This window comes from Cheilinus undulatus, linkage group 5, assembly GCF_018320785.1.
Source record: "Cheilinus undulatus linkage group 5, ASM1832078v1, whole genome shotgun sequence".
Taxonomy (NCBI): domain Eukaryota; kingdom Metazoa; phylum Chordata; class Actinopteri; order Labriformes; family Labridae; genus Cheilinus; species Cheilinus undulatus.
The window spans coordinates 53,895,180-53,923,000 of record NC_054869.1 but is presented as its reverse complement, the minus strand read 5'-3'; the positions used below and the strand labels follow the sequence as shown (position 1 = coordinate 53,923,000).

The following is a 27,821-nucleotide window of genomic DNA, read 5'->3' as shown; positions in this document are numbered from 1 at the left end:
CGCCTGACTCTGCAGGGCGGTCGGTCAGAGAGCGAGCAGCTGGTTATCACAGAATCGACCATGTGACTCTGCGTTCGTTTCATCGACTGAAGCTTCCCAGTGAACAGCCCCTGATTTAAACATGTGTGATTAACAGATAGAGGGATACATGGCTGAGAGCTTACGTCCTTGTTAGGGAAATTTTAAAGAACAGCATCATAAACGGGATTTTCTTTCACTTTTATCAGCTAAAAGAACAAAAACACCTCAAGTATATAGATGCAATATGTAAACGTTTGGTCACATGACCGACCTCGTCTCGTGTTCTCGATGAAGCCAAACTTCGGCGGAATGACCAGCCACACCAGCAGATCCTTCCTGGGCGTGTCCAGGTCTGACACTGTGATGTGATTGGTGGAGAGCTGCACCCGACCTCCCACCTGAACCTGTGTAGTAAAATTAGACGTTAGATCATGGCGATTTGTTGGCGATGATCATTTCTAACATGAACAGAGAATCAGACGACAGGAAGCTCCTGTTTAAAGATTTATTTACAGGTCATTCAGAAAGTATTCAGACCCTTCTCTCAGGACTAGCTGAAGCCTCCAGTCTGGTTAAGGATGAGCCAACAGGCTCTCACACCTGGATTTGGGGATTTTCCATCTGGGACTCAGACCGATGATCTAACACAGCGTTTACTCAATCCTGCTCAACCAAAGAGCCAAACTGTTGAAAAGAGCCACAAACTTAGTGGTGAAAAGTGGCAATTAAAATAAGTTAAAGGTGGCAAAAGTGGTCAAAAAGCAGCAAAAACTGGGAGAAAAGTGGTGAAAAAGGGGCAGAATATGACAAAGAGGGGTGAGAAGTGGCAAAAATTGACCAAAAGTGGAAAAAATCAGAAAAAGATGGGAAAAAAGGGCAAAAAGCATAAAGAAAAAGGTGGGACAAATTGGGAAGAATCAGAAAAAATGGAAAAATAGGCAAAAATGAGAAAAAGGTGGAAAGAATGGGCCAAAATAAAAAAATTGAGACAAAAGGGGCAAAAATCGGATAAAAAGAAGAAAAATGGGCAAAAATCAGACAAAAGGGCAGGAAAATGGGAAAAAGGTGCATTTATTTGCAAAAGGCAGCTGAAATGGGTAAAAAGGGGCAAACACTGGGAAAAAAATGGTAAAAAATGGCCAGAAAGTGGCAAAAAGTGCCTTATGCCTTAATTGCATAAGGCAGATTAATCAGGTGAAAAGTGGCAAAAAAGGCAAAAAAAAGGGCAAAAATTGCAAAAAGCAGGAAAAAAGAGTCAAAAAGTGTCAAAAATGGGAATAATGTTTTAAATGAAGACAAAAGAGAGCCACACGCTGAGGATCTCTGGTCTAACGTCGACTCTCCCTCTCTATGGCTGAGTAAATGAAACCTACAGATCTATTTTCATTGGTGCATAAGCTCCATGGAGCCTTAGACGGAGGATTCATGGTGTTTCTACCATGAACTCTCTCTGCAGGATGAATATAAAAATGAATCAGAGCTTTATGAGTCTCTAAAAGGATTTCTGTCTGACTGAAAGTAGACGAGTGTGGTGATTCTGTTTGTCTCATTAATGAGAAATAAACGTGTGAAGATAAACAACTTATAAACATCTCTATTTAGGGCTGATGCCTTTATTTATTTATTTATTTATTTTCATTAGAGGTGTGAGGCGTTGTTTGTTTGTTTATTTTCATTAGAGGTGTGAGGCGTTGTTTGTTTGTTTATTTTTATTAAAGGTGTAAGGCGTTGTTTGTTTGTTTTTATTAAAGGTGTAAGGCGTTGTTTGTTTATTTTTATTAAAGGTGTAAGGCGTTGTTTGTTTGTTTATTTTTATTACAGGTATGGACCCAGGAACCATCGCCACGCTGCAGCGTGTAAAGTCTGAGTCCTCGCCGCGTTGTTAAAACATAATAACGCAGAAATAAACCAAACATCACGTCTGGGTACGAACGCCCGTTTACCTTGATGCCGCTGTGGACGGTCACCTCGGGCGGTTGCCGTGGTGATGAGGTGATAGTGATTGTGCACATCTGGTTGTCGAGGCGGTTGTTGTCTCCATCATAAACCAGGAAGTGGAAAATGTCTGTGATTGGCTGACTGCCCGTCTCCACCGAGGTGACGTACCTGAGGGTCAGATATTCATGATTAGAACGACTCAGGGTTTCATTTCATAATTTATCACTGTTCCTCCGTCTAACAGCACAGAAATGTTACATATAGAAATACCAGGTCCAGGACTCTAGTATTTAGCTACGGGGTCTAGGCATGGGTAAAATGCAGGTAGGTAGCAGGTCAAAGACAGTCAAAGGCTTCATGGCACCATTATTTTAAACTCTAAATATGCAAATGTTGTCAAATATGATCAGAATGACTTCCTCGAAGCTTTGGGTTTAGTTTAGTCTTCATAGATGCAGGTAAGCCTCTAGGAGAAAGAAAAGGTGCAGCAGGCTAATTTACCACTGTGCCACCTGAACAAGCGTGTAAATATCAGGGGATGTGCAGCAGCCTGCCGCTCTGTTAATGACAATCAGTGGGGCCAAAAAGGGCTCCAGGGGGAAGACTGGCAGTTATTTGTCTACCAGGGGTGTCAAACTCAAGGCCCGGGGACCAAATCTGGCCCGTGGCACAGTTTTACCCGGCCCACGAGGTCAGATCATATTCTTATTCTAACTGGCCCACCAGTATGAGGTCTGCAGATGTCCTTCAGTATAAAAATGTAAACTTAACCCTGATGATATCAAATATGCTACACATAAATGTAAAAAATAATGAGGAAAAAAGAAATGGGGGAAAAGAAATTCTTTTCATATTTTCAATTTTGCATTGTACAGTTATGACTTCAATCTATTATTTTGACTTTTATCTCATATTTTATCCTTTTGTATTAATATTTCACAGTTTATTTCATATTTTATCCTTTTGTATTATTATTTTCACTGTTTATCTCATATTTTATCCTTTTATATTGTGTTAAATGAGGCGTGCTTTATTATTGTACCTGTTTTATATCACTTTTGACTTTGTATGCTGCTTACACGGCCAGGTCTCATGTAAAAGAGATTTCTAATCTCAACGGGACTTCCAGGTTAAATAAAGATTAAATTAAAAAAATAAAAAAATCTACACTGACGGGTCCAGGTGTTTATTTGGGAAACTGCTGGTACCAGGTAGGGCTTCAGCTCTGAGCTCGAGGGATGCAGGTTTGCAGAACCGTACGCACACCAGTGTCCTCTGGCACAGCACTGGAGAACCACTGGTTTAAACTGAGGAAACAGTCCCACACAATGAGCAGAAAAAGGGAAACAGAGCCAAAATAATAAGATAAGAGATTTACTCTGAATCAGGATGAGTGTGTGAGCAGTTCCTAGAAAATCCCTGAAAGTGTTCGTTAGATTAGAAGGACCAGCAAACACTCAGAGGAGGAGGATTCTTTTCTGTGTTAAACTGGTTTATTCATAATAATTCAAAGGTTTGAAATGATGATTGCTCCTTAAATAAAATCAGCTATATTATTTATCCAGGCATAAAGCAGTGTTAATGAGTTAATCTGTGCTGATGGAGGATCATGCAGCTCTGCATTAATCCTCCCTCAGTGATACAGCTGCTAATCTCTGAAGATACACTCATACACATGTAATCTGCCGTAATCCCGTTAATCCACAGGAGACATCAGACACCAGCATCCTCATCCTCATCCTCACGCGGCCGTTTGTTTCAGAGATGCTGCAGAAACATCCAGCATTAAGGATCATAGAGGCTAATCTGTTAGCATGTTAGCATCTTCAGTATAAATGTGGAACTGATCTCGACAGACGAAGGCAAACAGACGTGTGACGGCTTCTCTTCTGGGCCTCCTGCTGGGATGAAGAGCAGGAAATCCTCCCTGCAGACTCCAGCAGACAAACTGATGATGAAGATGACTGCCATGAAGAGAAACCTCGCAGCCTCTCATCTCTGACCGTTTTAACAGACGACTTCACTCTTCATGGCGGCTCACAGATCCTGGAGACGTCTGTTCACTCCTAGTTCAACAGGGAGGCTAAACGCTCGCTTCAGGACCTCCTTTATGTAAAATCAGACCAGAAGTCACATGACTGAACCTTTGAAAGAATGAAGAAACCAACAAAGACCCTCTTCAGGGCTGCCCTGAGGAGAGGGTCCAGAGGAGAGCTCTATGGTCTCCTCTCCTTGTTGCTCCTGGTTCTCCTCCTCCCTTCACTCTTCCTACACCTCCTTTATCTCCTCTCCTCCTTTATCTCCTCTCCTCTTTTAGCTCCTCTCCTCTCCTCCTTTATCTCCTCTATCCTCCTTTATCTCCTCTCCTCTTTTAGCTCCTCTCCTCCTTTATCTCCTCTCTCCTCCTTTATCTCCTTTTCTCCTTTATCTCCTCTCCTCTTTTAGCTCCTCTTCTCCTTTAGCTCCTCTCCTCCTTTATCTCCTCTCTCCTCCTTTATCTCCTTTCCTCCTTTATCTCCTCTCCTCTTTTAGCTCCTCTTCTCCTTTAGCTCCTCTCCTCCTTTATCTCCTCTCTCCTCCTTTATCTCCTTTCCTCCTTTATCTCCTCTCCTCTTTTAGCTCCTCTCCTCTTTTATCTCCTCTCCTCCTTTATCTCCTCTCCTCCTTTAGCTCCTCTCTCCTCTTTTATCTCCTCCTTTATCTCCTCTCCTCCTTTATCTCCTCTCCTCCTTTAGCTCCTCTCTCCTCTTTTATCTCCTCCTTTATCTCCTCTCCTCCTTTAGCTCCTCTCTCCTCTTTTATCTCCTCCTTTATCTCCTCTCCTCTTTTAGCTCCTCTCCTCCTTCAGCTCCTCTCCTCCTTTATCTCCTCTCCTCTTTTAGCTCCTCTCCTCTCCTCCTTTATCTCCTCTCCTCCTTTATCTCCTCTCCTCATTTATCTCCTCTCCTCTCCTCCTTTATCTCCTCTCCTCCTTTATCTCCTCTCCTCTTTTAGCTCCTCTCCTCTCCTCCTTTAGCTCCTCTCCTCCTTTATCTCCTCTCCTCCTTTAGCTCCTCTCCTCTTTTAGCTCCTCTCCTCCTTTAGCTCCTCTCTCCTCTTTTATCTCCTCCTTTATCTCCTCTCCTCTTTTAGCTCCTCTCCTCCTTTAGCTCCTCTATCCTCCTTTAGCTCCTCTCTCCTCCTTCAGCTCCTCTCCTCCTTTAGCTCCTCTCTCCTCTTTTAGCTCCTCTCCTCCTTTATCTCCTCTCTCCTCTTTTAGCTCCTCTCCTCCTTTATCTCCTCTCCTCCTTTAGCTCCTCTCCTCCTTTAGCTCCTCTCTCCTCTTTTATCTCCTCTTTTATCTCCTCTCCTCCTTTATCTCCTCCCTCCTCCTTCAGCTCCTCTCCTCCTTTATCTCCTCTCTCCTCTTTTATCTCCTCCTTTATCTCCTCTCCTCTTTTAGCTCCTCTCTCCTCCTTTAGCTCCTCTCTCCTCCTTTATCTCCTCCCTCCTCCTTCAGCTCCTCTCCTCCTTTATCTCCTCTCTCCACTTTTATCTCCTCCTTTATCTCCTCTCCTCTTTTAGCTCCTCTCCTCCAGCTCTTCTTCCTCCTCGTCTTCCTCCTCATCAGGGAGCTGTTAGCAGAACTTTATAACTGTCTGTTTCTACTGAAGAACTAAAAAGGTGCTCCTCATCTCTCCTGGATCCTGTTGAACTTTTACTGCTGAAACAACAGCGGCTCCTGAAACCACCCAGGCTTTCCTCCTCTGTCATTCTGCATTTATAGCTGCAGGTTTTTTTTATTTGTCTCTGAAGAGGCATTAAAGCATCACGGGGAAGTAAAACACTGAAGATGTTCTTAAGGTGTCTCTATTACAGCTTTTAGAGAGTCTCTGTCTTTGAAGTGCGGAGAAAAATGGTTGAAATCACCGAGGAATGAAGGCGCTGCTCGGCGATGAAGAAGAGACTCAGAGGGGACGAAGATGGAGAGTCAAAAAGGACAAACTATAAATAATAAAACATCCCTCTGACACTGATGAGGAAGTTTATCTCTGATTTCAAGTTTTTATTTCATAATTAACTTCATGTCTTTAACACGAGGTCGCAGCGACTGCGTGGCGTCTACAGACAAACTTTACAGGAGTGTTGATCCTGCTCCTCAGACTTACTGGCCTCTACATTTCCATCGTTCCTCGTCCGTCTTACCTGATCCTGCGTTTGTTGACGTCCTCCATGTTGAAGCTCGAGTACTCCCTCAGCTCCTCGCTCTCCTGCCCACTTAGGCTCCGCCTCAGGACGCCGTACATCGGCACAGACACCAGCTGGATCCGGATCTGATCATCAGGAGACGAGTCGTCCTGAGGGAGGGAACGGACACGGTCAGAGATCACAAAGATTACGGCGTTACTGAATCACAGTCAGAGGCAGAGTGGACAATAACTGGCACAGAAAGGGTGTAACATTGATTTTGTTTTTTTTTAGTGGTCAGGGTTGAAGTTGTTGAAGAGATTTGAAGCAGTGAAAGTAAAAAAAAAATGTTGAAAAATGATTCTTTTATTAACCCCTTTCCGCATGTCCGATTTCTGGACAGACAAGGACAGATGGAGATAAAAACTACAAGGCAGCGAGGGTTAGTGACAGATCCTGAGGATCCAGGGAAAGATCTGCCCACATTTCCTTTCATCATAATAAATCAGAATAAAATATGAAGAATGATCCCCACCTCTGCCTACCTTAAAGGGGACATATTATGCAAGAATCACTTTTTCAGGCTTTTCTAACAAAAATATGTGATCACACTGTAACATCAGAGGGAGAGTCGGCGACATTTTAACCAGTAAAGAAACTAAACTGAGATCATTATAATCACAAGAAAAACAAAGTCAATATTTTTGAAGTCTGAGGGAGACGAAACAAGGTTGACATTTTTATTAAGAAAGAGAAATAAAATTCAGATTTTCATAAACTTAAGAAGAAGAAATAAAGTCGATGATTTAAAATCAGAAGAAAAAAATCAGTTTTTCTTCTGAAGAAATACAGAAAACTCTTTTGTGATCAGGAGTAGTAATAGTTTATGTTTTTGTCATCCAGAGAAGAATTAAAGTCCGTGTTTTATGATCAGAAGTAGAAATAAATGTGACATTTTTACAGTCTGAGGAACGGCGTGTTAACCTTACCGTGTAAGCCAGGTGTGAGCGTCTGATCACCGTGCTGCTCTTCTCACCCACTTCCACAGACAGAGACGCTGCTGGGTCACGCTGTGGCCCGTCGCCGCCGCGGCCCAGCACCACCACCTGCACCACGGTGGTCGCCATAGAGATCCCGTCACTGACAGAGAAGGTGATGGCGTCCTCCTGCGTGGAGAGGCCGCCGTGTCTGTAGAGGAGGACGTTGCGGGTAATGTCGGCGAAGGTGAAGGTGTCACCTAGGTAGACGGGGGAAGAGCGTGAGGGGGGTGTGGTCATGGCGGGGTCATGTGTGATGATATGTGCATATCCTCTCACCGTTGTTCATGCTGATGCGTTCGCTGCCCTCCGTCTTTAGCAGCTCCCCGTGGATCGGAGCTTCAACGAGCTCAAACTCCAACTCGTCTGGAGCCGTGTCAGCGTCACTGACCGCCAGCTGCTGACCGCCTTCACACACAGACAACCACGTTTTCATTGGATGATAGGATAGAGCGCTCACACATGCTTTAAACACTTGCTGGTTGATGAAATAAGGGTGTTTGTGTTACATCTGTGTTTACATTCATAGAGCTGTGAGTATTTGTTGTGTGTCTGCCAGTGCTGAAGTGCTGAAACAGTGAGATGAAGGTCCAGAACCAGCGTCTACATTTCTGAAACCACCTGCTATTCTTCACTTCTCTCTGAGTGTTCTTTTGTCTTCATGGTGTAATGGTAGCCAGGAATACTGATGAACCAGTAACTGGACGTTCTAGACCAGCGATACTCAGCCTGTGGCTCTGGAGCCACATGTGGCTCTTTTATGTCTTAATTTTAAATATTATTCCCCCAGAAAACCTTCAAAAGGGAAATTTTTTTGCCCATTTTCACCAGTTTTTGCCCTTTTACCCATTTATGCTACCTTTTGCCATTAAATCACTTTTTTCCTATGTTTTCTTCCCATTTTGACACTTTTATTGCAACTTTTTACCCATGTTATGCTACTTTTATCCAATTTTTGCCCATTTTTACCATTTTTCTTCCAATTTTCACCCATTTAAGGTATCTTTTGTCATTAAATATCACTTGTTTCCTTTTTTTAACCCATTTTTGCCCTTTTCACTCATTTTTTTGTCACATTTGGACCATTTTATGTCATCTGTAACTCATTTTTTGTCACTTCTCACGCATTTTCTGCTACTTTCTGTCTCCTTTTCCTCCCCATTCTCACCCCTTTTCATCCATTTTTGTTGCTTTTTGACCATTTTTGCCACCTTTTACTAATTTTTATTGCTTCTTCAAGCTGTTTTTGCTTCACCACTTGGACTGTGGCTCTTGCAAAGGTATTTTTCAACAATTTGCCTCTTTGGTTGAGCAGGGTTGAGTATCACTGGTCCAGACCAAGGTAGTCTTTACACTCCAATCACTGAGAAACATTCACTGACCTCAGCTGAACCTCATTTCACTGTGAGACTGCTAGCTCCAACTGTCTGGACTTCTGCTGAGGTCAGCCACTTTAAAGTGGTGAATATTTTCTGAATGCGCTGCATGTAGGTATAAGCTGTGTAAATGTGTGTAAAGTTGTGTATAAATGTGTGTTGGCTCTTACCGATGCTGGCCTGACCCCCCACGCTGACCTCCAGTAGTGGGTCCAGCACCTGAAAGATGGGCGGCTGCTGGTGATTGGACAGAAGGAGGACGGCAAAGTCGAGTTCGGGGGTGGTGTGTTCTCCATCGGACACTGAGAGACACAGGCAGAGATACTACAGTCACTGATTCACATGTACTCAGGCTTCACTGCTGCATGCTGCCTTCACTACTGAGGACAGTCGAGGAAGGAGACGAGGAGTGGAGAGGGACAGAGAAAGGAATATAAAACAAACCTAGAGGAGATTTAAGGACAGAGGAGTGAGGAGGGGGAGGATGAAGAGATTTAGAGAGGAGAAGAGATAAATGATGTTCAGGAGGAGAGACAGAGAGGTAGAGGATGTACATTTTGTACCTGTGAAGTAGACGCTGAGAGATTCAGGCAGGCCTGTGGGAATAAAGAGAGGAAACTTCAGACGACAATGATATGTGGCGGTAAGAGAGAGATGAGGACATCCTGACTAAACACAACCACAGGATAAAAAGAAGCAGACGTAGACTCAGGAGGGGATGAAACCTGCAGCTCTATCAAGTCAGACTGAAGCCATGTTTACAGCACAGGCATCCATGGCAAACCACTGGGTTTACATGACCACGATCTCATAACAACCGCCATGAACACGGTCTACACCAGGGGTGTCAAACTCAAGGCCCGGGGGCCAAATCCGGCCCGTGGTGCAGTCACACCTGGCCTGCAGGATCATATCATATTTTTATTATAACTGGCCCTAAAATGTGAGGTCTGCAGATTTCCTCCAGTATAAAAATGTAAACTTTGGCGCGCCGGTAGTCGAATGGTTAAGGCGCACGCCATATACGCAGGCGACCCAGGTTCGAATCCGGCCCGTGGCACTATTTCCTGCATGTCTCTCCCCGCTCTCCTCCCTGTTTCCGACTCTATCCACTGTCCTATCTAATAAAGGCAAAAAAGGCCAAAAATAAATCTTTAAAAAAAAAAAAAAAATGTAAACTTTACCTCGATGATATCAAATATCCTTAAGTCATAAAAATGTGGAAAAATATAGAGTAAAAATAATTAGATAAAAAGAAATGTGGGAAATTCATTGTGTTTTCATTTCATATTTTCCATTTTGCATAGCACAATTATGATTTCTATCTATTATTTGGACTTTTATGTTATGTTCTGACCTTTTACATTTATTATTTTGACTTTTTTATCCCATTTTTGACCTTTTACATTTATTATTTTACTTTTTATCCCATATTTTGACCTTTTACATTTATTATTTTACTTTTTATCCCATATTTTGACCTTTTACATTTATTATTTTACTTTTTATCCCATATTTTGACCTTTTACATTTATTATTTTGACTTTTAGCTAATATTTAGGCTTTTACAATTTATTTTTTTGATTTTTTATCTCGAATTTTGACTTTGTAAATTTACTATTTTGATATTTATCTAACATTTTGGCTTTTTCTATTTATAATTCACTTTTTATTTCACATTTTGGCCTCAAAAACATGATTGTGACTTTCTTTTTTATATATATTTGGCTTTTAAAACTGTGATCTTAACATCTAATTTTCCTGAATCTCCAAGGAAAATGATTTTATTCTCTGGAATCTTTGGAAAGAAACTTTAAACACGTGTGTGCCGTCCTCCTTCTGTCCAATCACCAGCAGCCGAATTACCAGTGAAGGAGTACTGGTAGAGCTCCTGTAGGTGTGATGGAGCTGCTGGAGGTCTGTAGATGATCTTTCCGTTGTTTACGTCAGCCTGAGTGAAAAGTTTCACCGGTGTGTACGCTCGGTCAACATGTTCAATCGTTCCTAAAAAACAGAATGAAGAACATCCAACAGTTAAACACAGGACAGTAAAGTGGTATTCCCTCTAAAGAAGAAAAAAAGACTATTAAATAAACTTAAATAGGACAAAAGGCCTGGGTTATGTAAAAGAGCAGAGCAGAATAAATAGAGATCAACAGTGAAGAACAGGAATGGTGTAAATTGCCTGGGATACTAACACATGAAACAAGATTGATGCAGAATGCTGTGGGACTTGTGCAAAGTATCATGGGATATTTCTAATTGGGCTGGGAATTAAACATGTGGCATGGGAGCAGTAAAATGGCGCAGGACTTCTGCGTTACACAGTTCCCACGCCATACTCCCTACATCTGTGCTCCTGCCTGTGTGCAGCTAAAGCGTGTGTGGGCGTCTAACCGTGGCGTGGCGGCAGAGCTTTGGTGATGTTGTAGACGAGTTTTTCATCAGGTGTTTCTGAGTCAATGAAGGAGAGAGCAGCAGGAGTGATCTCTGTCACTCGGTCCTCCAGAGCCTGAACCATACAAAATATAAATATAAATATTCATTCAAATTGTTGAATGTTCATCACAAATAACAAGATATACATTCATATTAATAAATATATATAAATAATACTCTACTATAAACAATGATATTAACATATCTGCAACAATGATAACACAAAGCTTACAATTTATCTGAAAATATATCAGTAAATATTTACAATAAATACAGTTTTAAAAAGATACTCACAGATGGCCAGGAATAATGACAAATGCCAAAATAATTCATGTAACAAGGTAAGAAAAGTAGGGTATTTATACATTATATTATGATTGGTTTGATTTGGTATTATTTACACTAACAATCAGCCATTAAAAATTACAAATAAAGAATCCCCAAAAGAAAAATATAACAATGAAAATTTACAGAGGTAAATATTCATAATGACTATTAAAAAAAAAAAAAATAAGACTTACACCACTTTCCATGGTACAAACAAACTTCATAATGATAACCATTATTTAAAAAAAATAAAAACCTCAAAAGTCACTGTTCCACATTATTAAGCAGGCCACAGGTTTCAGCAATCTGGAAAGAAAAAGGATCTCTGCTGCTGAAAGGCCTCAAATAGTGTAATGCCTTGGAGAAGGAATGAAAACATGAGATATTTCAGGAAAACTTAATCGTGATCATCGTACTGTGAAGACATTAGTGTCTGATTCAGAGCACAGACGGGTTCCTGCAGATAAAGACATAATGAGGAAGGTTTCTGACAGACTAATACATCAGATTAAGAGAGCAGATGCTAAAATGTCATTACAAAGCAGCAAACAGGTATTTGAAGCTGCTGGTGCCTCTGGAGTCCCACCAACCTCAAGGTGTAGGATCCTCCAGAGGCTTGCAGTCGTGCATAAATCTACTATTCAGCCCCCCCTAACCAAAACAGCAGCTCTGGGAGGATATTCTGACATCCTGCAAAGAAATTCAAGCAGAAACTCTCCAAAAACTCACAAGTTCAATGGATGCAAGAATAGTGAAGGTGATATCAGAGAAGGGCTCCTATGTTAACATGAACTTGGCCTGTTAAGATGTTTTTGATTGAAATAGCTTTGATTTCAGTAAATATGACCTCCTAATGCTGCAGATTCAACACATGACCATTTTCACTTCTTTACAACCTATAAAATCTTTTAAAATTTGATCAAATATGATAAAAATAATTATAATATCAACACACAGCTATGCTTAAGTTTAAAGAAATATACGATTTTTTTTTAGGATTTCTTACCGTGATCTGCAGGTCGCAGTCAGGGGCGAGCTGGGGGAATCCAGGGATCTGGGGGAGGACGCCGACAGTGAACGTCTGAGCATCGCTCTGCAGAAGGGGGGCGGAGTCTGTGGACACCTGAACAAACACACACAAACGTCGTTCACTGATCATCAAACATCTACCAGGAGATCAGGTGTTTTCTGCCATTAGCTTTTAAATCCCCTCATACATCCCTCTTTGACTCCGCGGCGCCCTCACCTGGAACATAAAGGAGTCGCCGTCCATCCCCGGTCCGATATGACGGTACCACACGGAGCCGTCGTTCACGTCCTGCTGAGTAAACGAGTTCGTTGCCGTGAAACCTCGATCAGCTGTCAGAGATGGACGCCAACCTTCAGGAGGACCGTCGGCCAGCATGGAGACCAACACCACCTCACCTGGAGAGAGAGGAGGCGGAGTCATAAGGTGTTCCTGTGAGTAATTGAACCTTTCAGAGGTTTTTTAAAATCAAAATACAGACACCAGATAAAAACGTGAAATTTTCTCACCACAGAAGGTCAGACAAAAATATAACAGGAAGTAAAATCAAAGGAGAACCAATCAACCTGAAGTAGGGCGTGTTTCACTGATAAAATAGGAAATCCCTCTGCTGACTGGATGGGGCAGAATATGTATTGATTGTATTGATTACCATGTTTGGGATATCTCTCTGCTGATTGGATGGGGCAGACTATGTATTGATTGTATTGATTACCATGTTTGGGATATCTCTCTGCTGATTGGATGGGGCAGACTATGTATTGATTGTATTGATTACCATGTTTGGGATATCTCTCTGCTGATTGGATGGGGCAGACTATGTATTGATTGTATTGATTACCATGTTTAGGATATCCCTCTGCTGATTGGATGGTGTAGAGGATGTTCTCGGCGCTCACTCCTCTGATATCGCTCTGCAGATATTTTTTATCCAGACGAACCATCCCTCCTTCTCTGACCCACGTCATCGGCACAGACAGCACATGAGGAGAGTCCGACGCCTGAAATATGACAAAGAAAACAAACCTTTGAACTTGAAATTAAACTGGATCAACCTTCTGCTGGTTCCACACCTCTGAGGTGGACCACACCTGGGCGGTTATTTTACAACATCTGCATCACATGCATTCATCAAACTTAGTAAGCCAATCCAAGGACCAGAGCATGATTGTTCCCCACCATACCTGAGCAGGATTGATTTATACCATACCCAAGCAGGACTGTTTTATATCATACCAGAGCATGATTGTTTTGTACCATACCCAAGCAGGATTGTTTATATCATACCTTAGCAGGATTGTTTTATACCATACCTGACCAAGAATGTTTTATACCATACCCGAGCAGGATTGTTTTATTCCATACCTTAGCAGGATTTTTTTATATCATACTCGAGCATGATTGTTTTATTCCATACTCGAGCAGGATTGTTTTATTTCATACCCAAGCAGGATTTATTTTATATCATACCCAAGCAGGATTGTTTAATATCATACCCGAGCAGGATGGTTTTGTATCATACCCGAGCAGGATTGTTTATTACCACACTAGGACATGATTGTTTTACAGTGTACCAGAGCAAGATTGTTTACAGGGTACCTTGGCAGGACTGTTCCATATTTTACCCAAGCTTGATGTTTTTGCACTGTAAAAATGAAGGATGGTTTTGTACCATGCTTGAACATGATTCCTCCCCTCCCCCACATCTACCATGTTGCTAAGAGGATGACATGGGCCCATGCTGCTCATGTACAACTGTCAGACAAGAGTCAGAAATAGGAAAGAGGGAGAGGGAGAGTTAAATGTGGGAAAGGAACCACAGGCCGGACTTGAGCCTAGGCTGCCCAGGTACATGGGGCATGACCTAGCCTCTAGGCTCTCTGGGCCCTATACTGGAGTACACACTGGCCGTACCTGAGACCACCTCTTCAAGCGCAGGTTGGCATGTTGCCCGAGTAATGTTCGCTTCTGTCCACACTGATCAAATGAACTGGACTGTAGGGTCATGTTTGGGGCCCGGGCCCTGATGTGAAAGCAGTCTAATTAAAGCTGAGGTTTCTGAGCCCCTACACAGAGACGTTATTGTAGATCGGTGCGTTCTTAGAGGTCGCTGTCACTAAACGTCCTGTTACAGTCTGATGGAGAGCGGAGCGTCCTAATGAGAACATACAGCTCTGACACAGTGAGAGGCTACCGACCATAAAAGTAGTTCGGGTTCGGTGCCTTGCTCATGAGCACCTTGGCAGTACTAGGGAAGCGATCCCGCTTATTCCCAGCTATAAGACAGATCTCTAGGCTGACAGGGACTTGAACCAGCAACCCAAGTCCTCAGAGAGAGTGAGCTGCTGCTGCTGCTCCTTAGTCTTGTTTTATTCTGTCTGATGTGATCCCTTTCCTCTGATATTCAGAGCTCAGAGCTCTCTGTAGGAAGTTCCAGGGTTTCTCTGTAGTAGAATATCAGCTACTCTGATGAGGACTGAATTTTAGAGCACATACAGAGGGGTTCATCACACCTGAATTTAAAGATTCATTATGATCCCAGTATAAAGGATTCAACCTGAATGTAAGAGTCGTCATCTGTTGTTCATGTAAATCCTCGGTTTAAAGGAGGAACTGAGGACACGAACACTGCTGCGGGTACACAGGGTTCCCTCTCGCTCTCTCTCGTTCTCCTGCTCTCTCTCTGGCTCTCCCTCTCTCTCTCTCTCCCCCGCTCTCTCCCCACAGTCAGGAGGTTTACAGTAAACTGACTGAAGTGTGTGGGATGTTATTGATTTACAGAGAGAAGTGGACGAGGAGAACCAAAGAAAACCAGCTAGGTACAGACAAAGAAAGAAAGAAAGAAATAACAGGGTCCCTACACACTTTTAAATATTAACTTAAAAGGTGTGTGATATTCCTGTGTAGGCTGGTCCAGGACTGAATATTCTGATTTAGTTCACTATTTATGAAATATCAAAAGAGAGTTTACGCCTCATGGCCACAGTCTTGGACAGGGGTCTTGGTGTGTAAATGAGCACAGAAGTAGTTTTCTGTCATAACTACGTATGTTTGATCACTGAGAGCCACAGTGAGAATCTCTCCATCACGTCTCTGTGAACCATGACTACAGTAAGCCCCGCCCCCTCACCTTGTGATTGACATGTATGTGCAGCAGGATGTTCCTGTAGGTGTGACCGTCGTTGACCTGCAGCACCGTCTCGTCCCGCCCCTCGTCCGTCCCGTCATGTTGGTACTGGATTTGCTCCCGGCTCAGATCCTCCAGCTTGAACCGGCTAAGCGCCCGGTCCCCATGGAGACGGGTCAGCCGGCCATGGCGGGGCGGGTCCAAGACCATAACCAGGACGTCAGCGGGATTATCAGGATCGTCTATCTGCAGGATGGATTTGGTGATGGTCGCCACGGCACCTCGATCGTCCACAGTGAGAGGAGAGAGAGAGACAACCCGTGGAGGCTGAGAAGGAGAGTGTGGAGATGGAAATATTTCAGACGCATCAACAGAATCCTTCTAACACCATCTCTGAATGTTAAAGAAGAGCGAGAAGAAGAGAAAGAGTTAAATCTAAAAACAGAAAGGAAAATATTTTAGACACAAGAACAAAGTCCTTCAAACAGGACCTCTGAGTGGAACCAGAGTGGAACAAGAACCGTCCTGACATCACCTCGTTCACGTAACGAGTCAGGGGTTCAAATGTTTTTAACAGGAATATTTAGATCAGGGGTTTTCAAAGTGTGTGAGAGTGAGCCTCCCCTAACAAGAAATTATTCTTTCAGTGGACCCCCACCCACAAAAAGGATTCAAATTGAAAAGAAAATAATGAACAACATTTCAAACATTTATGTTTAATTTAAAGATTTTTAACATTAATATATTTTGGATATTTTAGTTTGCAAATGTCCTTAAACATCTGCCTTTCCCTCTTGTTCAGTTATAATGCCATTAAATACCCCTTTTTCATATTTTTTTGCCATTTTACAACTTCTTTTTGCCACTTTTATCCCATTTTTTGCCTTCTTTCTACCATATCTTGCAACTTTTTATCCATTTAAGCTACCTTTTGCCATTAAATACCACGTTTCCTTTTGTCCCAATTTTTGCCTCTTCTTTTTGCCATTTTTACCCATTTTGCCACTTTTTCACAATTCTTTTTGCCCATTTAAACTACCTTTTGCCATTACATATCACTTGTTTCCTCATTTTTGGCCCATTTTTGCCACTCTTGACTGCTTTTTGCCCATGTTAGTCACTTTCCACTCATTTTTTTGTCACTCCTCACCCATTTCTGTTACTTTCTGACCATTTTTCCACTTTTTCTCCCCATTTTCGCCCATTTGCACCCTTTCTTGCTGCTTTTTGACCATTTTGCCACCTTTAACCTATTTTTATTGCTACTTCAACCTGTTTTTGCCACTTTTCACCTCTTAGATTGTGGCTCTTGCAGAGGTATTTTTCAACAATTTGTCTCTTTGGTTGAGTAACACTGGTCTATAGCATAGTCCCTACAGTAACTATAAGTTTATCCATTTTGCTCCATGCACAGCAGAGGTTAGCAAAGCAAATCACCTTTTTTCAGGTTTATGGTTCTGCCCCTCCCCTGAAGCTTTATGGCGACCCCAGGGGAGGCCCGCCTTACACTTTGAAAACCACTGGTTTAGAGCTTTAAAGTCCGTCAGCGCCACGGGAGGAGATGCTTTTAGTCCTTAACACCTCCAAATGTTCAGACAACATGAATCCAAGAGGGACAGGCAGCAGGGAGGGTGTCAAAATGAAGGTTCTGGAGTGGCCTAGTCAAAGTCTGGACTTAAACCTTGAGATGCTGTGGTGTGACCTGAAACAGGTCGTTCATCTGAACATCAAACTGTCCCGATGAGCTGCCTGACCTTCATTCTGACTGATAAATAAAGCTCTGTTTTATTTCAAAGTCTGTTTTTGCAGGTATCGACCCGGTCTGGATCACCTGTCAGCTACGAGCAGAAGGCGGGATGAACACGCCTCTGTTTTCACATGACCTTCAGATTGGCTATGGTGTCGTCATGGAGACACCTCAGTTGTGACTGTAAATCAGAGCGCCGACAGCAAGCCCCACACAAACAGTGACCTTTGTTTCAGACTGGGACGGAGACAGGGCCCCCGGGGGACAGACTTCATCCTTTGTCATCGCCACGGTGACAAAGGAAACAAAGAACCAGTGTGTTTGGATCGTGTTCAGACACGCCGCTGTCTCACCGGGGAAACCAGAGACCACCCGTCCTTACCATCACCCCCCCACACACACACCAAACACACACACACACACACACACACACACACCCACACACACAAACAGACAGGAAGTCTCCAGGTGTGAGGATCACCTGTGTGCTCCTTTCTCAGCTTTTTCTTTGTTCTCCCCGTCCACGCCGTCTGACTGTGATGTGAAATAGGACTAAACAAACCCGGGTTTGTCTGATCTAAACCGGGACAAGCGTTCCGGCTTTCGCTGTTAAAGGTTCATTTATGCTCTATGTTTGAAACACTGTTCATTTATCCACGTCTAAGTTTCTATTTCAAAGCTTACAAATCCAGACCAGACTGCTATAGATTGTTTGAAATCATGTGATCCTGAATGCTCCATGGGGTCAGGAAGTGACGGACAGCCAATAGGAAGGAAGGAGAATGGAGGAAAGTTAAAGCTTTACAGCTGTAGGTAGCGCTGTACGCCACATTTCTTCATATTAGAGTACGATCTCTACACTTTAATTAACAGTGATTTTTACCACAGTTTAACTTATTTACCTGAAAGGAAGTGATCCAGATCACTAATACTCAGTCCTGCAGACCTCCCAGTCTATCCAGATGAAGGGAGACCAGAGTCAGGAGGAGTCTAGTCCTGAGCTAAGAGTCTAGCTGAGCCTCTTTAACATCTAAAAATCCTCATTTAATCTCAAACAGTCTTTAATGTAAACGCTGATGTTCTATCAACAGAATAAACCTTGTGGGCTGAGAGAGCGAGGAATGATGAGCCGATCATGAACGAGTCTGTTCTCAAAAACAACTCTTTAATGTGAGCCGTTCATGAACGATTTGGTTCTACTAAACAACTCTTTAATGTGAGCCGTTCATGAACGACCTCTTCTACTAAACGAATCTTTAATGTGAGCCGTTCATGAGCGAGTCTGTCCTACTAAACGACTCTTTAATATGAGCCTTTAATTAACGTGCCTCTTCTAGTAAACGACTCTTTAATGTGAGCTGTTTATGAATGATCTCTTCTGCTAGATGACTCTTTAATGTGAGCCATTCATGAACAAGTCTGGTCTACTAAACGACTCTTTAATGTGAGCAATTCATGAACGATCTCTTCTACCAAAGGACTCTTTAATATGAGCCATTCATGCACGGGTCTCTTCTAGTAAATGACTCTTTAATTTAAGCTGTCATTAACAAGCCTCTTCTATTAAACGACTCTTTAATGTGAGCAGTTCATGAACGATCTCTTCTACTAAACAACTCTTTAATGTGAGCCATTCATGAACAAGTCTGTTTTACTAAATGACTCTTTAATGTGAGCCATTCATGATTGAGTCTCTTCTACTAAAGGACTCTTTAATGTGAGCCCTTCATGAATGAGTCTCTTCTCCTAAATGGCTCTTTAATATTAGCCGTTCATGAACAAGTCTGTTCTACTAAACAACTCTTTAATGTGAGCCATTCATGAACGAGCCTCTTCTACTAAACGACTCTTAAATGTGAGCCCTTCATTAACAAGCCTCTTCTAGTAAATGACTCTCTAATGAGAGCCGTTCATGAACAAGTCTGTTCTACTAAACGACTCTTTAATGTGAGCCATTCATGAACGAGCCTCTACTACTGAACGACTCTTAAATGTGAGCCCTTCATTAACGAGCCTCTTCTGGTTAATGACTCTCTAATGAGAGCCGTTCATGAACAAGTCTGTTCTACTAAACGACTCTTTAATGTGAGCCGTTCATGACCGAGTCTGTTCTACTAAAGGACTCTTCAATGTGAGCCGTTCATGAACAAGTCTTTTCTACTAAACGACTCTTTAATGTGAGTCGTTCATGAACGAGCCTCTTCTACTAAACGACTCTTTAATGTGAGCCATTCATGAACGACCTCTTCTACTAAACTAATCTTTAATGTGAGCCGTTCATGAACAAGTCTGTCCTACTAAACGACTCTTTAATATGAGCCGTTAATTAACAAGCCTCTTCTAGTAAACGACTCTTTAATGTGAGTTGTTCATGAATGATCTCTTCTACTAGATGACTCTTTAATGTGAGCCATTCATGAACGATCTCTTCTACTAAACAGCTCTTTAATGTGAGCCATTCATGAACAAGTCTGTTCTACTAAATGACTCTTTAATGTGAGCCATTCATGAACGAGCCTCTTTTACTAAATGGCTCTTCAATGTGAGCTGTTCATGCATGAGCCTCTTCTACTAAATGACTCTTTAATGTGAGCTGTTCATGAACGAGCCTCTTCTAGTAAAAGACTCTTTAATGTAAGTGGTTCATGAACGATCTCTTCTACTAAATGGCTCTTTAATGTGAGCTGTTCATGAACAAGTCTGTTCTACTAAAGGACATTTTAATGTGAGCCATTCATAAACGAGTCTCTTCTACTAAATGGCTCTTTAATGTGAGCTGTTCATAATTGAGTCTCTTCTTCTAAAGGACTCTTTAATGTGAGCCGTTCATGAACGAGCCTCTTCTACTGAACGACTCTTTAATGTGAGCCACTGTAGCTAGCTCTTGTTTGAGTGCCAGTTTCCTTTCCTTCATCCTCTGTCCTTATTTAATCTACATTTAAAAAGACAAACTAGAACCAGATGAAGAGAAACCAGCTCTACTGAGCTGAGCCACATGATCCGGATCCCTAAAAAAAGGGCAGATTTCCCATCACAGCAAGAGAGACTGGACAGACATCAGCTGTGGAAACACGGGTAAGATCAGAGTTTAATGAGCTAGACCAGGACAGAACTGGACTGGACCAGACCGGACCACTTTGTGGAAACGGACCATAAGTGAAAGCAAAGATAGCTTAAGAATTGAGAATGTTTTTATGCTCTCTGAGCATAAACAGCTCCAACATGGCCTTTTAGTTGAGGTTCTGGATGCAGAAATCACTGCCTGCCCCCCATCTGGAGTTCTGCACTGACATGTGCCATCATCTCCAAAGAACTGATTCTGATGGAGATAAAACCGCAGCTCAGCTTTACTAAGCGTGGAAGCATGGCTCGTTCACAGCGCCGTTTAAAGCGGAAATATCTACGCCTCTGTGGCGTTACACCTTCACAGTGAGGCATACAGAGGAGCGAGGACAACCCTTGACTGTGCTGTCTTCATCGGTAGTAACTCTCCTGTCTGCCTCTGAGCCTCTATGTTTATGTAAAATCTCCACGCCAATCCCACGCCACTCAGAAACACGTACATCCTCCCAGTAGTGTAGCAGTTACACCTTTAAATCTTCATCTGGAGGATTCTGTAGGTAGATTTAGAGATGTTAGAGCCGACGGGGAAGAACAGATCCATGAGGGAACGTTTCTATTTTAATTCCTCTGTGAATCATCGCTGTGTCTGTCGGAGGGTTAGGGTTAAATCAATACTCTTATTTTGAAATTTCCCTCAGAGATTTAACTTCCTGCAGACAGAAACAGAGCTGCTGAGCATGAAGAACATGAAGATTTTATTCTATTTTTAGTTCCAAACAGTGCTGGAGTTTTCTCAGAAGGTCAGAACAAGCTGGTTTTCTCCCATCGATCCTCAGGGTTTGATTTTTAATGTCTGATAAATTTAAAATCCAGAAAACAACATGGTGCTCTATTAATGATCATTAAAGTTTGATTTTTTTAACCCCTGATGCGACTGTGGAAGACCTCCATCTTCGTCCTGTTTAGCCTTGTCGGCACACAAATGTATAAAAAATACTAATTTGATCTGAGATTTTGTTCTACACTTGAAAAAGAAAATTATTGAACTAACTACAAAGAAACTGCTTAAACAAGAAGACAGTAATCTAGTTTTATTTCACTGAAATTCACTGGAGTCAAATAAACTGAGAGAACGGCTGCTGATGTGGAGGACGAGGAGTTTAACGAATCAGACGCTTCCTACTTTAATGACAGTGAGTTTAAAGACGGCCGAGCGGAGTGGAATGATGATGAAGAAGAGCAGCTGAGGGATGAAGAGGAAAACACGAGCGCCTTTATAACATCAGAAGATATAAGAAGAAGATTTAACACGATAATGCAGTTTATCATCCTCCATGTTTGCTTCTGCTGAAGTCTCTTCTGATTGGCTGAGTGTGTCGTTACCTGCATGGACACAGCTTGAACCTGGATTGACTCCGGTTGTGAGAACAGCTGAGGGTCAGAGACTCGAACGCTGAACTCTCCACTCCTGCAGGGACAGATAAAGACGCTCATATTAGATAAAATTTAAAAATATAAATCTAAAACTTCAAACAGTTACATAAAATATAAAGGTTTAAACCAAAAATAGTTATAATGACAAAGTTTAACAAATTTCAAAAAATCTAAAAAATGTAAAAAGTATAACGGAAAAGAGATTAATAAAATGAAAAAGAATTTAAAATTTTTTTAACTAAAAGTACAATGTTTTACAAAATAATTACTTTTAATTAAATGAATAAGTTTAATAAAAGAACAATTTTTAATAAAATAAAAAATATAAATAAGGAAAAAGATCAATCAAAAGGAAAAGATATAAAATCAAATAAATTAAAATATTCAAACAATTTGGAAAAATGTGACAAGGTAAAAAGTAAAAAATAATCAAAATGTTTAGTGATAAAAAAAAGAAAACTAATGAAAAAAAATTAGATTGAAATGAAAATGTTTCAAAATTGCTGAAGTTAAATGAAATTAAAAAATTAAACAATATTTTAAAAGTTTTATCAAATAAAGAGTAACAATAAATTAAAAAAGTGGTAAAATGAAAAAAAACTTAAATTTAAATATTCTATAAAATTTTTAAAAAACACACAAAATGACGTGCAGACGGCCTTGTGGTCTAAGGCACGACCCATGTACGAGAATCTGGCCTGTGTGGCGCATATCTCTCCCCAATCTCCTCCCATTTCTAACTCTATCCACCGTCCTCCTCTGTCCAATAAAGGCACTAAAACGCCAGAAAATAAATCTTAAAAAGAAGAGGACACAAAATTATGACGTTTAAGAAATAAGATCTAAGGTCTAAAAAGATCAAATAAGTCTATAAAGATAAACAAGATAAAATAAAGTAATTTTATATTTCAAAAGGTTGATTTAATAGAAAAATGTTAACTAAATAATAAAGTTTACTAAAATAAATCTATTTTACAAATATTTTATGATAATAAAAACATGAATTTCAAAGTGACCTTAGATAGAACTCCAGAACCACTGAATAGTTCTGAGGTGGGGTTCAGAAAAGGCGTGGACTTAAATCTGTCACCACATGAGAACACTGTTAGTGGATGGTTTCTGTCTGTTATGTGTTTTTATATTTCCTTAGACACTTTTATATGTTTTTATTTGGTTTTCAGAACTTTGACAGGCTTTATTTATTATTTATTTATCTTGCACCTACATCATTTTTCATGGTCAGGATTTTTCAGTACTTTTATATCAGAGCAGAGAGTCTTTATATTAAGATATTCTTCATGAAAATTCATGAACTAAAGCAGTAACATTTCTAACTCTCTCTCCTCATCCTGACCTAAAAACAGCTGGCGGTCAGTCCAGGGGGATTGTGGGAAAATGAGTCCTGTGAGGCTGACCTGGTGTGTAGTCATTAGAGCTAATCTCTTCACACAGCGGGGAGCTAACACAGAGACGGTCGTCATCACCCTCCGCCTCTCCACCGCCGCCGCCTCAGCACCATCAAAGTCGAGTCTGATTACCCAGAATCCCCAGGGGCAGAGAGACGGCGGAGGATGAAATGACAGCAGGTCGGAGAGAAAAAGGATGGGTCGGAGCGTGACGAGGATTTATACTCCCTCTTCAATGAGAATCATAAAACTAGGGCTGTCAAAAACCACATTAAGGTCAATTAATCAATCACAGAAATACATGAAAGAATCAAGGCTGATTAATCGCTCTGTGATGTCATACATCACCAATCCCAGACGCTGTTTGAACTCTTAAGATTCACATCTTTTGATTTTTTAAAAATCTTTTTATCCATCAGAGAGTCATCAACAACTCACAATAAATCTGTCTATTTAGGATCAATAAATCCATCGATTTAGGATCAATAAATCTGGCTATTTAGGATCAATAAATCCATCTATTTAGGATCAATAAATCCGACTATTTAGGATCAATAAATCCATCTATTTAGGATCAATAAATCCATCGATTTAGGATCAATAAATCCATCTATTTAGGATCAATAAATCCATCTATTTAGGATCAATAAATCCATCTATTTAGGATCAATAAATCCATCTATTTAGGATCAATAAATCCATCTATTTAGGATCAATAAATCCATCTATTTAGGATCAATAAATCCATCTATTTAGGATCAATAAATCCATCTATTTAGGATCAATAAATCCCGCAATTTAGGATCAATAAATACGGCTATTTAGGGTCAATAAATATGGCTATTAAGGATCAATAAATCTGTCTATTTAGGATCCATATATCCGTCTAGTTAGGATCAATAAATCCATCTATTTAGGATCAATAAATCGGGCTATTTAGGATCAATATATCTGTCTATTTAGGATCAATAAATCTGGCTATTTAGGATCAATAAATCCATCTATTTAGGATCAATAAATCCATCTATTTAGGATCAATAAATCCATCTATTTAGGATCAATAAATCCATCTATTTAGGATCAATAAATCCATCTATTTAGGATCAATAAATCCATCTATTTAAGATCAATATATCCATCTATTTAGGATCAATAAATCCATCTATTTAAGATCAATAAATCCATCTATTTAAGATCAATAAATCCATCTATTTAGGATCAATAAATCCATCTATTTAGGATCAATAAATCCATCTATTTAGGATCAATAAATCCATCTATTTAGGATCAATTACTATTTTGGAGTAATCAGAGATTAAAGTGAAGCATCTCTGATGGAGTAAAGCCTCTCACATCAATGAGGAGATCCCTCCAGTAATTCCAGATCCATTCCTCACAGTCAGCATTCACATGTTTATTAACTGACAGCGCTGGTTTACTTTAACAAAGACAGGAAGTCGTTGAGCGTCTGGACAGTTTCATCCTGCTGCAGTGAAACAGGTGGTGACCAGGACGGTCCGGACACTGAGGTCAGACCAAGGATTCACCACGAGATGAGTTAACAGACACGGACCTGAAGACCTGTCAGGTTACAGCGCTGCAGCTGGAGGAGACGACGCCTCAAACTCAGCGACTCTCTGTGCTCCGGCTTCCTCTCCCTCCTGTCTTTACGATGGAGAACTGTGAGTGGAGGACCTGAATGAAGACGGTGTTACTCCCTACAGCTGACTGTGGAATATCCAGCAGGGATGATTCTGATTCAAAGATGACATCATCACAGAACCACGCTGGAAGTCTCTGAGCTCTTCAGAACGACCGTTCAGGATCACAGATGCTGGAGACTGCATGGACAGGTGAGGATTTATACACCTGGTGGTCTGACTGGAACACCTGGATTCAATCATTAACAGGTGTGGCCACAGACTATTGGCTATAGCAGTGCTTCTCAACGTTGGGGTCGGGACCCCTTAGAGGTCCTGAGACACTGGGAGGGGGTCACCAGATGCCTTTAAGAAACTAAGAATATTTTTGCACAATTTGATCCCATTTTTGCTTCTTTTCTGCCACTTAACAACAAACTTCCCACATTTTAACTTGTTTTTGTTACTCTCTCTTGCCAGATTTTGCCACTTTTAATACATTTTTGTTACATCACTCCCATTTCTGCCACTTCTGAATCAGCTTTCAACGCTTTTTCTGTGCATTTTTTCTACTTGTAAGACATTTTTGTATGCTAATTTTTTCCAATTTCATCACATTTAACTAGTGGTCATGCCCATTTTTTGTCATTTTAAACCAATTTTTCACACTTTTTAATCCAATTTCACCACTTTTACCCATTTTTTTTAGGTTATTTTGGGCATTTTTGTGTCTTTATTTGATAGAGGAGGACAGTGGATAGAGTCGGAAACAGGGACAAGAGCGGGGGGAAGACATGCAGCTGGATTCGAACCCCGGGCCGTCCGCGTACATGGGGCGCGCCTTAACCACTCGGCCACCTGCGTCTCACTCTAACCCATTTTTGCCAATTTTTCCTATTTTTTTCCACTTTTATGGAATTTTTGTCTATATTAACCCATTTCTGTTGCTTTTAACATCCCATTCCACCATTTTTTTTAACTCATTTTATTTCTGATTTAAAAAACAAAGGATTTACATTTTTAAGATGACTTTATACTACGGCACAAAAAGTACAAAACTCCTAGAATTGTAGCTTTGATAACAGCGGCAGTGACTTCATGGCTGGGCCCCAGAAAGCTCTCCCCTTTATCCCCCTAATGGACGGCCTGTACGTGACTATGCTGTTCACGGCTGCAGGTCCAGTGGGGGTCCCCTGTCTCTGGCCCCTTTATTTTGGTGGTTGCAGGTTGAACAGGTTGAGAAGTCCTGGTCTATAGTGTTTGTGCACACTGACAGCTAAAGAGATTACTGCTGAAGTCTAGCTGACCTCATATATCCTGTCACTGATATGATGGAGAAATCTCAGCAGCACACCTGGATATATGAGATTATTTTAGGAAAGCTGCTCACCTCTGCCGTAACCCAGGCAGCGTGCTGACTGGTTGTCTGCGTGAGCGAAAGGTCGACTGAGGCCAACGCTGTCCGCCCGTCTGATTGGACCTCCATGTTTTATGAATGTTTGGCCATGACGGAGCTTTACAGCCATCGACTTTTATAATGTCATTATTTTCCCTGTAATCCTCCCTGATGTGAATTATTTGAGCGTTTCTCTGTTGAATTTCTGCAGGAGTCAAACCCGCAAGCGTCTCCGCATCTCTGTGTGCGTCTGCTAATCCTCATCTGGTATAATTTATAAAATATGTCTTTAATCTGCAGATTGGACCCATTTAGGATTTTATGCCTCCATTAATCTGATGGCTGAGAGCGGAGAGCCGCTCTGCTCGTCCTCTGGCACACTTCCATTTTAATCCAGAACATGCTGAGTCAGCACGCACTGATGAGCTACATATCTGTCATCTGATTGGCTGAGGGGGCGCTTGGCTCTGATTCAGATAGTTTCCAACCAAAGGATGAAAAATGGACCGAGATAAAGAGAGGGAAGACGAGAGAGCGATGAGCAGACGCCACTGTTTGATCCTCATATCAGAAGACAATTATATAATTATATCTCCATATTATTCAGCTGTTTTATCCCTATATTAACAAAGAAATATAAAAATATATCTCTATATTATTCAGCTGTTTTATCCTTATTATAACAAAGAAATATAAAAATACATCTCTATATTATTCAGCTGTTTTATCCCTATATTAACAAAGAAATATAAAAATATATCTATATTCTATTCAGCTGTTTTATCCCTATATTAACAAAGAAATATAAAAATATATCTATATTCTATTCAGCTGTTTTATCCCTATATTAACAAAGAAATATAAAAATACATCTATATTCTATTCAGCTGTTTTATCCCTATATTAACAAAGAAATATAAAAATACATCTCTATATTATTCAGCTGTTTTAAATCAGACGGATGGAGGATGATTATAACATCAGAGAATGGTCATTAGATGGTGAGATCATGTGTGGAGGCTGTGGAGGTTTATTTTTCTAAACATGTTGTATGTTAATGATAAGCCATATACTGGGTTTTATATGTTTGTGTCCTATAAAAACCCCTAGTACTGAGCTGTACTGGATCGGAACCGTTTCAGATCAGGTCCTATTGTACTCTGGAGAATCACAGAGAACATTACGGATCATAATTTATCACATCATATCCTGTTGTATTGTATCAGATTCCTGCTGTAGTGTGCCATGTAGGACCGTATTTATTATCATTATAACTAACCCTGATGTGTATCTACTGAACCAGAGCTAGAATCACATCAGACCCTATCCTACTGAACCACATCAGTGAACCCGGTCTGGGATCAGCTGACTGCACTGCAGTGTTTGTCTCTCTCACACAAACAGAAATGTACGGACCGAAACATGAAGAGATTTCATATTTCCATCGTCAGACCCTCTTTAGACCTGCTCCATCACAGACGGCCGCCATCATGACCCCGTTTACACCAAACTCTCTCTCTCTCTCACCCTGTGGTTATTAACTTTCTCTCTCTCTCTCTCTCTCTCTTTCTCTCTCGTCTCATAGTCATTAACTCTCTCTCTCTCTCTCTCTCTCTCTCTCTCTCTCTCTCTCTCTCGTCCCGTGGTTATTAACTCTCTCTCTCTCTCTCTCCTGT

At 41.1% G+C, this 27,821-nt stretch overlaps 1 protein-coding gene across 1 annotated transcript in view; it reads right to left on the bottom strand.

The window, feature by feature from the left end:
• Positions 1–27,821, bottom strand: part of fras1 (Fraser extracellular matrix complex subunit 1) — a 140,744-nt gene that overhangs the window by 46,102 nt on the left and 66,821 nt on the right. Inside the window, exons 27-40 of the mRNA XM_041788467.1 lie at positions 21,653–21,737; positions 15,463–15,786; positions 13,174–13,333; positions 12,552–12,730; positions 12,312–12,428; positions 10,937–11,051; positions 10,406–10,543; positions 9,103–9,135; positions 8,710–8,841; positions 7,443–7,571; positions 7,116–7,363; positions 6,145–6,296; positions 1,965–2,127; positions 293–425 (exon numbers count right to left, since the gene is read on the bottom strand). Of these exons, the coding sequence (XP_041644401.1) occupies positions 293–425; positions 1,965–2,127; positions 6,145–6,296; positions 7,116–7,363; positions 7,443–7,571; positions 8,710–8,841; positions 9,103–9,135; positions 10,406–10,543; positions 10,937–11,051; positions 12,312–12,428; positions 12,552–12,730; positions 13,174–13,333; positions 15,463–15,786; positions 21,653–21,737 (2,108 nt within the window). The remainder of the gene's footprint in view (positions 1–292; positions 426–1,964; positions 2,128–6,144; positions 6,297–7,115; positions 7,364–7,442; positions 7,572–8,709; positions 8,842–9,102; positions 9,136–10,405; positions 10,544–10,936; positions 11,052–12,311; positions 12,429–12,551; positions 12,731–13,173; positions 13,334–15,462; positions 15,787–21,652; positions 21,738–27,821) is intronic.